Source organism: Gastrolobium bilobum, unplaced genomic scaffold, assembly GCF_033153095.1.
Source record: "Gastrolobium bilobum isolate Gb01-03AN ecotype WA unplaced genomic scaffold, APGP_CSIRO_Gbil_v1 utg18779, whole genome shotgun sequence".
In the NCBI taxonomy this organism is placed as follows: Eukaryota; Viridiplantae; Streptophyta; class Magnoliopsida; order Fabales; family Fabaceae; genus Gastrolobium; species Gastrolobium bilobum.
This window is the reverse complement of record NW_026897567.1, coordinates 20,397-33,115: the sequence shown is the minus strand read 5'-3', so window position 1 is coordinate 33,115 and position 12,719 is coordinate 20,397. Positions and strand designations below refer to the sequence as shown.

The 12,719-nt window shown below is 37.3% G+C and overlaps 1 protein-coding gene across 1 annotated transcript; it reads right to left on the bottom strand.

The window, feature by feature from the left end:
* Positions 1–6,124: 6,124 nt before the first annotated feature.
* LOC133308167 (protein argonaute 4A-like) lies at positions 6,125–12,267 on the bottom strand. Its single transcript, XM_061508772.1, has 22 exons — positions 12,013–12,267; positions 11,705–11,907; positions 11,403–11,618; positions 11,031–11,167; positions 10,844–10,941; positions 10,673–10,764; positions 10,326–10,488; positions 10,129–10,245; positions 9,932–10,039; positions 9,769–9,831; positions 9,567–9,680; positions 9,314–9,479; positions 9,076–9,188; positions 8,809–8,946; positions 8,561–8,691; positions 8,359–8,421; positions 7,823–7,886; positions 7,635–7,746; positions 7,477–7,550; positions 6,947–7,041; positions 6,573–6,604; positions 6,125–6,361 (listed from the first exon to the last, which is right to left on the bottom strand). The coding sequence occupies exons 1-22, from the start codon at positions 12,265–12,267 to the stop codon at positions 6,186–6,188; spliced, it is 2,730 nt and encodes a 909-aa protein (XP_061364756.1). The 3' UTR covers positions 6,125–6,185.
* Between the last annotated feature and the right edge of the window lie 452 nt (positions 12,268–12,719).

Sequence of the window (12,719 nt, the reverse complement as noted above, 5' to 3'; positions counted from 1 at the left end):
CTTAACAAATATAACTGGTGCTCCCCACGGGGACACACTTGGCCTGATAAACTGCTTAGCCGAAAGCTCTTCAATATGCTTCTTTAACTCGGCTAATTCCGGTGGTGACATGCGATACGGAGCCAGAGAGATAGGCCCTACACCGGGCAATAGATCAATCGTGAACTCAAGCTCTCTATGAGGCGGAAGTTATGGAATTTCATCTGCAAACACATCCACAAACTCCTTCACCACGGAAATAGTGCCAATCTCCTCATGACTTTCGCCTACTAAACCCCCCCCACAAAGACATATCCCAATGCCCCGACCCTCAAAGCCTTTCTAACCTGCAACACAGATAGATATGGGGAAGAACTAGTAGCAGAATCATCAGCATCAAGCACAATCCTTTTACCACAGCAGTCTATCATAGCACAGTTCTTTGACAACCAGTCTATACCTAAGATAACTTGGAGGCTGATCATAGGTAAACAAATAAAGTCCAGCACGTAATATCGGCCTTCATACTTGAACTCAACATCTTTACACAACACGGATGTATAACACTCCTCTCCAGTAGCAGTAACCACTTTCATTGGAGGGCGAATGTCGTACATTTGCAGATTTAGCCCAACGGCCATAAAATCAGACATACAGGAGTGTGTAGCTCCTGAATCAAACAACACTTCAACATCCATATTATCAATATAAATTGTACCTTTCACTAGATTCGGAGCCTTCTCCGATTGTTGGCGGTCCATGGTATATACTCTACCAACCGTCTGAGACTCTAGCATAGGTGGAACAACAGAGACAGGAACAACACTAGCTTGAACTGCCATAGTCCTCGCTTCGTTCTGAGGACACTTCCTGGAATAGTGACCGGATCTTCCACATTTAAAACAGATCACTTCACCGGTAGCACATGGACCTCTATGCTCCTTTCCTCATCCCTTGCACTTGGGAGGAGGTCCTCTGTCAACAAAATTCTTCTGAGTCCCGGGCTTTTTGAACAAGTCAAAGGGCCTATTCAGATTCAGCTTCTTGCCTTGCATCTTTCTGTTCTTCCAATAACCTGAGCCCGTTGCTTTATTGGCGTTAGGTGCCTGGGCCTCAGAGGACTTCTTGGTTTGGGACACCTTGTACACTTCTTCTACCTTCCTGCACTGATTTACAAACCGACTGAACTCTCGGATGTCACAATTTGACATCTTCCGAGATATCTTCTCATTAAGACCCCATTAGAACTTGGAGGTCATTTCATCCGGAGTGGGTAGGGCTCGCCCATAGTTGGCGTATTTCACCAACTCATTGAACTTACTGAAATATTGGTCAATAGACATCGACCCTTGCTTGAGATCGTTATACTCATTCTGCTTTTGTTCCCTAGCCTCCCTAGGGAAGTAGTTGTCCAAGAACGACGTCTCGAACAACCGCCATGTGATCTCCCGGCCTTCAGCTTCTAATGGCTGCACGGTATTGGTCCACCAATCTTCCGCTTCCTCTTCCAGCATATAAACAGATTATGCCAACTTCATTGCATCAGGGCATCTCATCACCCTGAATATCGTCTCCATAGCTTGGAGCCATTTTGCAGCCGCCATTGGCTCATAACCTCCCTTAAAAGAAGGAGGTTTGTGTTTTCGGAAAGCCATCAATCTTCTATCCTCCACTTCATGGTCACCGACATTCTCAACTCGAGGTTGACGAACCTCGGTGTGATGACTACGACTTCCAGAATGGTGACTACCCTCACCTTCATTGTTACCCGCTACACCCTCTTCTTGTGAAGGAGGTGGAGAAGGCGTAGCAGTGTGAGGAGGAGGAGTGGGTTGCCGGTTCACGGGCCTAGGACCCCTCAACGTCCTCAACTCGGTCATCATCGCGACCATAGCAGTCCGCGAGTCTTCATTTGTCTTTAACAAATTTTTATTGGCTTGCCTGCTAGCAGCCAACTCCCTCTGAACGGCTGCAAGAGCTTCAGCCACGGGATCAGGGTGTACGCTCGTTGCCCCACGGCCACTTCTGGGCCTCACAAGAGCAGCCAAAACAGGTTCTTGCTGAGCATTGGTGTTTGATGGTCCGGGGTTGTTTCGGTGCCTCGTCATGTCACTACACATGTTACACAAAGAAGTGAGTTGATCAGGCCTACACTTAGTGATCACAAATGCAATAATCATCAAGAGTACTAAAACAACTATAAAGCATCAAACACTAAGCATACTCAACAATAGCTAACAGTTATTCCCGACGAAACTGCTCTGATACCATAAAATGTAACGCCTCGTTCTAGAAACGGTTTGTTAACATCACATTATGATATTAAGCGCAGTTACAATCACATTGGCTCAATTAAAAATCCGGATAAATTTTTCTATTTAAAATGACGCCGAATTTAAAATATCCAATCGCGTGATCATAACCATATTACCTTGCGGAATCAGATAAACCAAGCTTAACATCATGTTCTTATTCCATTTTTAAACCATTAATTTACTTCTTATTTATTTCACAACTTCTACTATATTGTAGATCTCTTCGTTAGCTACGCGTGGGTTTAAGCCGCGCTCAAATCGGAGCACTGTAGCCCAAGTTATGGGTTTTCTACGAAACGCTTGCGCGAATCCTGCTGATCCCGGCGCGACTGGCGCCAGCTGTGGCGCGGCAGGCGCCAACGAAACAGAAGCTCCCGATCGCTATTGCGCTGGAGGCGCCAAGGTTGGCGCCAGGTTCGCCAGCAGGTGATCCCGGCGTGATTTGCGCCAACGCCGGCGCGATTTGCGCTACGAAACAGAAGCTTCCAAGCACTATGGCGCACGGTGCGCCAAGTTTGGCGCCAGGTGCGCCAAAGCTCTGAAGGTTTCACCAATTCTTAGTATTTTACCTCTAACTAGAGTTGTACTTGTCCAATTCACACAATATTGGTCTCTATGGAAAGCTAAGAAAAATATCTACAACTTCCATACATGCACCACGGTCCAAATCTATCATATAAATTCCTCTCCATAAATGGTTCTTAGTTCTTGCATAATACAAACGCATCTAAAGGGACATGCATGCCCTTTTCCTCATGGCTTGTACTAAAATTTGGACAGCATAACCCTTGTTTTCTCAACAATTCCCAATTTAGAACTAGGTACCTAATATGATTTCTCAGCCCAACCAATTCAATAACTCAATACATAAAAGCATGCATATATTGAATTTCAAGTAGGCATCATTTACAGTACATATTCATTACAAATCATGGAACTTAGCTTACAAAACACTATGATCATTCCCTTGGCTCCCATCAACAAAAGAGATGACCAAAGGCATGAGCATAGGCTAAGTCCATTCCAATATACAAATCATAAATCTATCATTGCCTATTAATTACAATTCTATACATGTGAGCTACAAAACAACATGTATAATCTCAAAAATGCAACACTTCATGCATGTGCTAATCCAGATATGACCACTTGCCACTGGTGGCTCCTGCAGCATCCTTACCTGAAAGGGGTCCCCACAACACGGGGTGAGATATACGAATATATCCAGTAAACCAGGGGTCATTGGAGCATCTCTCCACCCCACAGTTCCATATCAGTGTAATAGCAATAACAATAATAATGCAGTAAATACATATCTATTCAAAGTGCAATAACATCTCCAGGAGAAATCCCTCGAGCTCTCAAGCTGTCCTAAGGAAACTCAGATGCAAATAGTCCTACTGGCCAGCTAACTACCAAGTATGATTTACGCATCGTCATGCAACATACCAACATAGGGAAACACCATCCTATGCCACACCAAATGCATACACATACGTATAACAAAGCATTACTCTATTTTATTGCATTTATATACACTATAATCACCACTACCCTTTCAGGGCTTGGTGGAACAATCAAGGGAATTACACCCAAGGTCCGAAGGCTTACCTCAATGCTTCAGTCAACCTTTGTTCACCACCAACAGGTTCCACAGTCAGTCAATTACAATACTCCACTTCTCAAACAAAACCTACACAAGGTTTAATGCAATTAACGCATATTACATCCAATAACATCTCATAGCTTATCAACCAAGCTATACAATTCATACCAAACATAAGCATGAACTTACCTATCCAATGGAGCTAATCAAGCTCCATAGCTTGCTCCAATGGTTGGTCTCTCAAGGTTGGTCGAAATGCCTCAATCCTAACACAACAAGGCACAATCAATACCCAACCAACCAAACCATGTCTTACACTACTAGAAAATCAATACTTCAAGCATAAATTTTCTAATACATGGAACAACAACTAAATGACCATCTAAACGCATTTCTACTGTTTATTTATCATCACTAGCAACATTTACAAAGGAACTTAACTTCAATCAAGCTCTAAGTTACGCCACCATGCATACATCTTCCTCAATGAAACCCTAACATAGCCATCACCATAAAACTCATGGAAGGAATTGCATCAAGACATGAACTTACCTAGAAAACACCCAAGGAAGAGGTTCCAAGCATCACTTCAAGCAATGGACTCCTCCATGACACCCAATCATCAATGGGTCGAAATTTTGGGGGATGATATCTCACAACACAACACTCCCCACGAAGAACCAAGCTAGGATTAGTGATGAAGGGAAGATTTAGAGTGGTTTAGGCTTTTGAATCACTCCAATCGGTGGAGGATTGCTCTCCCTAGGGTTTCTCTCTCTCTTTTCCCTCTTCTTCTTCTTCTCCTGCTTCTTCTTCTTCTTTCTGGCGTCGACGGGTTTGGGGAGGGAATTGGGTTCTTTTTGGTGTCTTAGTCACTTAACATAGGTTAAGTGACTTTAAGCGGGTATTGATTCTTCTATCTATTCAACTCCATTAATTACCAAACTTTACCCAAAAGTCTGAAATATTATTCTAGGAATATTTATAATTTTTTTTTTTATATTTTGGGCACTTTTGCCAGTACCCATTTATACCCCTTAATTTTCACTAAGTACACTTTTTAACTCCAAAGTGACTCAGATTCATTTAATTAAGCCTTGTACTTAATTTTACTTACTAAAACATGCTTAATTATTTAATTAGATGCAATTTGCTAATTAATTAGGTTATAGCTATTATACAGAGCGTTACATGTAGGCTCCCTTGTCGAGTTTTTCTTTTACTCGGTAGGGGCCTTCTCAATTTGCATCTATATATATATATATAAAGTTTTTAAATGCATGCTTTGGTGCATAAGATAAGATAATGACAGATATAATAAGAGAGCTGGATAAAGATAGAAAATGATTTGGATATTGTAAGTTCATATAATGTCGAGTTCTAAATTATTTTTTTCTTCTAACTTATATATGCATTAATTCCTATTTTAAAATATTAAATTTAAAAAAATATAATTTTAAATAAAGTGGGATAAATTATTCTATCTAACTCTTTTTCACGTCCACCAATCTCCAACATCGTTAGATAAGAATCTCAAGAGAAGAGGGAAATGATAAAAGTTACTTGAGATTCTAATCTAACGATATTGAAGAATGATAGGTAAGATAGGCACAAAAAAAAATAGATAGAATAACCTATCCTAAATAAACTAATTATAATTATTAAAATGATTCATTGATTATTCTAGCGTCAATCTTAAAGTCCATAGAATTGTCCGAGTCTTGATAGTGAGTTCATTTTGGAAGGGTGCTTTTCTTGCAAAAGATCGTTAATAACTTCTAAAATTATTTCCAAGCCAACGTGTCATAGTTCAACGTTCAAAATTAACACACACACACACAAACCTGTCATCAACTCTTCTCATGATTTGAAGTTAAATAGAGATATTTAATGCCATGGTTTGAAATTTTTTAAGACAAAGGGAAGGTTGTGCTAACTTTTTATCCAAAGTAAAATTTGTGAGAAGGTAATGTCTCTTCTTCCTTTCTTCTTCCCATTCTCTTTCTTTTTTCTTTTCCTTTCTCTTCTCTTTTATTTTAGATTCCAATCTTCAATAGCATAACATCATATAGAATTGTTAAGATTGCCCACTTATAGAACAAGATATTGAAATGAAGTAAATTAAACATAACATAGTGAGTTTAATATAAAAAGTAATACAGCCAACAAAGTTTAAAATTCTTGTTCTCAAAATTACTGCTTCCTAGTATAGTAAGTTCCTAGTGGTAATATATACCAAAAAAAAAAATGTTCCTTGTGGTAGCATTCAACTCATAAGTAAAATGTTAACAAAAGAACATGGAGTTGGTGACTTCTTCGTGAAGACGGGGCAACTGAGGAACTAGAGGGACTCCAACAGATGTCAATCCACCGTGGCTGGATGAAGTCTCAGACAGTTCATCAAACTTCATGAATTGTGCCATCTGGGCAGCTGCCAAGTGGGCATAGCAAATGGGGGCAACTGAAATAATACAAAGAGTAAACCTCAGTCAATCATTTTGAACCTTAAAACTAAAAAAAAATTGTTTGAATATAGCAAAGCAATGATGTAGAGTCTATTATGCACTAGTTTAGGGAAAACAAAGTTCAATGATGTATAAGTATAATAAGTTTAATAATGAAGAAAGCATATTCTGGGAAAGAAATATGTTGAAGGTAGTCGAAATTCTTACCTAATGATATGGCAGTTGTGCTCCTTTGATAACTGTAAAAATTAAAAAACAAACCATTAGTCTAACATTCAAAGGGATTGAGTTATTAGTTTTTTTTTTTAATTTTGTAATTGGGGTTTACGATTTAAAATTATTTATTATTTAAGAAATTATTTTATTTTTAAAATAACAACAACTTATTAGAATGTTTGGTTATGTTAAATTTATAAATAAGTTATCAGTATAAACATTTGAAACGCTCTTGACTATTATATGATATTGAGTTTTATCAAAATACTCTGGGATGTTCTACATCGTGGGATTCTTAACATGTGTAAATTTGTAAGACAAGATGTTTTCTATGTACAAAAACCAAGTTGGCCATATATACTTACACATAAGATAGCTGATGCACTAGTTCTTGCACAGCATCTGCGGAGAACCCGATCTCATCATGCAAAACATGGTAATGGGTAGGTCTAGTTGTCCCCTGTTTGAACAAAAGGAAAGCAATTGTCAAAGTCAAAAATTTCAGGCATTAAGGAGGTGGATATAATCTTAGAAATATTTATATGAACTTAACCAACTGGAAACTGAAATTCTTTTACAGTCCTTATTAGAAATTATTGAGTTTGGAAAGATAATATTTGTAAGTGTTATTTTGGGTAGGAGACTGGTACTAGTTTTGTCAATTATTAAATTATTGTTTGGCCAATATTACGCCATAAAAATGGCTGACACTAAAACAAGCTGAAATTCTATTTTGACAAGGATACTTCCAATCATCCCAGCTAACGTAGTTAAAATCGAGATTTTACATAAAATCGAAAGAGAGATAAAAAATTGTAAAACATAAAATCGTAACGTAAAAAAATAAAAATCATAAAAACATATAATCGTAGTGATAAATTGAGATTTTAACTACCATGATCCCAGCTTGTGCACACATGTAAAAGTCGTTGTTTTTGGGATGGCAGATACTGTTGTCAATAACAGTGCCTACACAACAAGTAGTGGATTAGAACAACAAATCACGAGGTACTATTTTTGTTAAATAATTTTTTTCTATTAAAGGTGACAAACCAGGTGGAACATTCTCTGCACCACTGGGCAGGAAGAACTTAGTGTGATGATTCTTCTGGGCAACAATCACAGTGAATTTTGGACACCACCGTTCATCAAGATGATTGCATGCCTTAAAGGATTTTCAATAAAATTCAATTATTTCACTCATGAAGTAGTACAATAATATTTTAAATGTACAATGGTACCTTAATGATATCATTCAACTCGATGTTCAGGACCTGGTTGAACTGTGATTCACTCACTCCATCCCTATAATAAAACACATGGCACCATAATTAGGACCAGAAACTTACACCAAATTTATATACAACACAAGCAATTCAATGTGCATTTTCTATTTTACAACATTCACTTTGTAACATTAACAGAACAAGAATGTTACATGAGGCAAAATCATGCCAACTCTGCAACTAGTTTAATCAGTTCTCAGATCAGTAGTTCACACACAAAATGTTATCAAACTAAAGGTGTTGTAAGCATGCCTAAGCATGAAGAATGAACTAGTAGTGGATGATGTGTAAAAATGAATAAGTCAGAGACAAGAGCATTGATAACTAGAAAAGAACAGATTATATACGAATTATTGTTTAAATCAGTTTACATGGTGTTTACCTCGTACTTAACTTATACAAAGCATTAGTCGTCCATTTACAAATAATACATGTCAAAAGATGCCTTTCTTAGCCAAAATCCAAATTATTAGCATTTAATATAAATATACCTGAAAATTATAATTTGTTGAGGCTTATGTCCTGAAGTATTTTTGAAGTCCTTAATCAGCTCCCTGCAAAGAGAACCAACAAAATAGATTATTAAATGATTGAAAAGATGGAAGCAAACGCATCAATGATTGCAGAGTTATAAACTGCCTAGAGAATAATTAACTGGCATATAACAGTATAACACCATTAGAGAATAAGCACCTTATGATACCCTCATCCTCAGTATCAGAAACAGGCTTAAATAGAGATGCAATCATCTCAACTTTGGATGATTGAGTGCGAACTGCTGCTCTATAACGTGAAATTTCAGGCCAACATCTTGAGCTGACAACCTGAATATTTAACATATAAACTTATTTAAAATGTAAACAAATATTGTGGTTTTATGCTACTGCTTGAGACAAAGGAAAACTTCTAGTAAGAGGATGCTGAAAGCATAAATACCATACCGCAGCAATAGATGGCACATCTGATCGACCAGGCGAACCATGTGAAACATCCATACCAAGAATTAAGGTAGGTACATTAGAAACAAAAGGTATGGAACGTGAATTCTCTATTGACAATTTGGAATTAATCCCACCAAGCTGCATGAAAGCAATTAAACGAGAATGAAACACAGGCATACAGAGAATACATGTCTCCAATCCCAGTTTACACAAGGGACTGCCACAAGTTTTTTTTTTTTTTTTCTTTCTAATTTTAATGTCGTATACCTTTGCATTTATTTTCAAGAGAACATTAGTAATGTACTGATCATTAATCTTTACTGGTGCAATACATTGTGTTGCAACCCCTTCATCAGCAAGACTTCTCCTTTTCCAAGGACCTACATATCATAGATATTAGGATTTTATAATGAGTTGATCAGAGTCAAACTATATAATTGCTAATTGAACAATGTAGAAAAATAACGAACAAGAGAATTATTTAATTGAAGCTTGTTGATCCTACCATAAAGCTCAGAATTCTTTCTCTCTGGAAGAATACACAACAGAAGTTGAGGGAACCCAGGCAGCATGGACTTTACGTATGTATACAATTTTTCAACCCTTACATTGGCTGGCTCACGTTTGTAGCTCTGATCCTCATCAAATACTTTGTTCGGAGCATTTAAGTGCTACAAAAGAAGCCATAGTGTAAAATAAATGTAGTTTTCAGAACATCAATGATGTAAACTAGCCACACAAATCTTGGAAAAACTTACAATCCCTTTCATGTCAGCACATTTCTTAAGGGTGTTACACAGGTATACTATATCACACCGAGTTGAGAAGTTTACAATGGCCCAATGCTCAATCTTCACAGGCTCAATTAGTTTCTGAAAGATGATGCTCTCATTGTTAGAAAAAAACAACTCTAAATTTGTTTCAACAGCAACATTAAAAAAAAAAACAACAAAGGTCAACCTTATGGTTGAAGTTCCAGCGCCCACCACGGGGAATAAAGTTCTCTCCTCTTCCAACTACAAGCTGCAAAAGCGTATTGGCATAAGAAAGCAAGTCAGAAGTGCCTTGAAAACAAGAATTGAAATTAAAGCAGGGGTAAGAAGCTGATCACAATGACACATACACTTGGGGCTGGCAGAACACGGCCTTCAATTTTGTTCAACATAGGTTCAATGGTAATTCCAGAAGACAGAAGCATAGGCTCATTACCATATCTGCTGTTTCTTAACGACTGCAAGAATGTTTAAAAACCATTTAAAACTACATACATATTTTAAAGTGAACTGAATTAATCAAAACATATTTAAAGTCACTACATACATCTTCCAAAGATGCTTTCCTTTCATTAGGCCTTTGCCTTGACTTCTCCACAAGCTGAGCCCTTTGCAAATTTGTCAGAGCCTTGGTGTACCGCTGCAATGGGACCAAGGTGCATAGCTGCAAAGCAAGAACAATTTATTATAATGTTTAACAATAGAGTAAAGAGCTTTAAATCTCTGGATATTTTTTTTTAGCACCTCCACTGGAAAATAAGCCGGGCGCTTTGGTTTGCCAACATTGATGCATGGCATATTAGAACAGCGCAATTCAATCTTTTTATGGTGCTTGAAGTAATCATAAACTGTGATTTCACTTGACAGCACTTCTCCATTAGCATCCTTTCCATGTTTTAGTAAAAATCTGTAAGAAACAAATGAGCCTGATCATATTTGTATAGGGGATATTCTAATAGTACAAAATGAGAACTTTTACAAGGAACGAACCTTATCATCTCACCTTGGTTATTCTAACAATGATACATTCAACTAAAATTATCTCTTACAAGTCTTACACAGTCAGTTAGAAAAAGCACAAGAACACTTACGTCTGGCTCCTGCAGGGTTGATCACTCAGTCCAGTGATTTTGTACTCAATATTATTAGCCTTGATTCTGAGGTTCTTCAGCATTCTTTTTGCCTGATAATAATCATAAATCAAACAACCGCAGTTCAAAAACATGAAACCATTACACTACTAGATAGGATACAAATATTACCTTGATCCAATCAATTGAGTTAGGATGCTTAACATTCTGATTCAGGCAAAGGAAGTCCAGTACAGGACCAGGCTGTAGAATCATTGTAGTTGACACATCTTTAAAGAGAGAATAACAAACTATTAATCATAACAAAGGGACAGCATAAATTTCCAAGCTTTTCACTTTTAAGTGTTAAGAATCTTACCTATATTCAGAGATAAACCCCCTTGAGTGGCTCGGAAGCTTGAATGGAAGCCACGGCAACCTAGAACACCACCTCCGAGGTCAGAATAATTCCTTGGATTGTCATGAAAGAAGGACTGGCGAACAAGAAGACAACCCCTGTAAAGAAAACAGTCAAGGTAAATATTAGAGATGTGATATGAAACATTCATATCCCAATACCTAACAATTTAAGCTTTTTTTAGAGAATTGGTTGATGACATGTTATAAAATCCTTTTTGACCAAATGTTCTAGAAACTGATCTTCCACACCCATCCAGCTTAAGCTCTCACAGTAAACATTATTTCAAGCAATGAAAACAAAAGAATTAAATTTGTTTTTTATTTGACTTACCGCTTTGCTGCATGCTGCCTCAGTATAATGTCCAGAACCCTCAATGCTTCCTGGAAGTTATCAGAATCCTGACCTCGTAATGCATTAACAATTGCTTGCATTGGGATTTTGGCTGCATAATTAATCTCAACTTTGAAGGTTTTGGACCGCGATTGGCGCCTCATTCTCTTAGTGTCTCCTTCATTAGGGCCGTGAGGGCCTCCATTCTCTCCAATCCTGAAAAACAATATGTGCTCCAAGTTAGTGCTTGAGACAAATACTAGAAAGTACAAACACACTCATGCATAGCATTGCATATTTACCTCTTTGATGAAATTTCTTCTAACACAACAAGGAATTTCAGCTTCTTATCTGGTAGAGAACCAACAGTGAACAAGCTTTTCTCCCCATCATATGCAAAATCATTATTTTGTAATTCATCATAGGTTGCACAAAGTTTATCCATGACCTTTCTACCAATACCCTTCACTTCAACCGGGTTCCCATCTTCATAAAACATTGCAACCTAACCAACAATACTTTAATCATTTATGATGGTAAATATGGATGGATGTTTCACATGCACACATATAATAACACAAGTGATATGATGAGAAAGAGAAGGAAATACACTATATTGGTAGAAGAAACCATCTTTCTTGCGCATGCCAACTCTAAAATGGTTTGCCAAGAGTTGTATCTTCTGTCCCTTTGATCCAATATCTTTCCTGGCCATTGGCAAACGATTTGTATTATTTATCTTCTTCAAAGGCTCGTATGCTTTTCCCAATCCTGCTTTCACAGGAACAATATTGGGATGAATGGTTTGTGGTGGAGGTGGCAGGAGTTCAAGTTCAGCAGATTCATTGCAAGTTGAAAAATCCATTTCTTAAACCCTGCTAAAAAATAAGATTTAAGATTAAAAATTTAAGAGTGCTTGTGATTCACACATGAAGAGTTAAATGCTAATTAGCTATACCAAAAGAATATAGAAACACTTAATGGATTGCATATACTTAATGGATTACAAGGCTACCCTGTTTCAAACAGAAGTATGGATGCATGTATTAACTATTTGCACATCCAAGGCAACATATACTCCATAAAGCATCTTCCCAAATGAAATGTTAATGAATTAATTAAATAAAAGAGAAAAACCTGTCAAAATGTGTAAGTAGTGGTATATATTTTAATTCAATTGAGGATGCTAAACTAGCAATAATAAGACGTGTATTGGAATATGTTATCACAACATTTGAGTTGGTTGCTGAAGATTAAAATCACCGTAGAAAGCAGTATTCGGTTATAGTGCCATGAATTTCAAGAAATTTGAATAAA

What these genes read in the sequence shown, in the direction of transcription:
- LOC133308167 (XM_061508772.1), bottom strand. Translation starts at nt 12,267, where the DNA reads ATGGATTTTTCAACTTGCAATGAATCTGCTGAACTTGAACTCCTGCCA. An exon ending in CGGCTTATTTTCCAGTGGAG is followed by an intron (nt 10,246 to 10,325) that starts GTGCTAAAAAAA and finishes CTTGCTTTGCAG; the next exon opens with CTATGCACCTTGGTCCCATT. An exon ending in GTGCTGACATGAAAGGGATT is followed by an intron (nt 9,480 to 9,566) that starts GTAAGTTTTTCC and finishes CTTCTTTTGTAG; the next exon opens with CACTTAAATGCTCCGAACAA.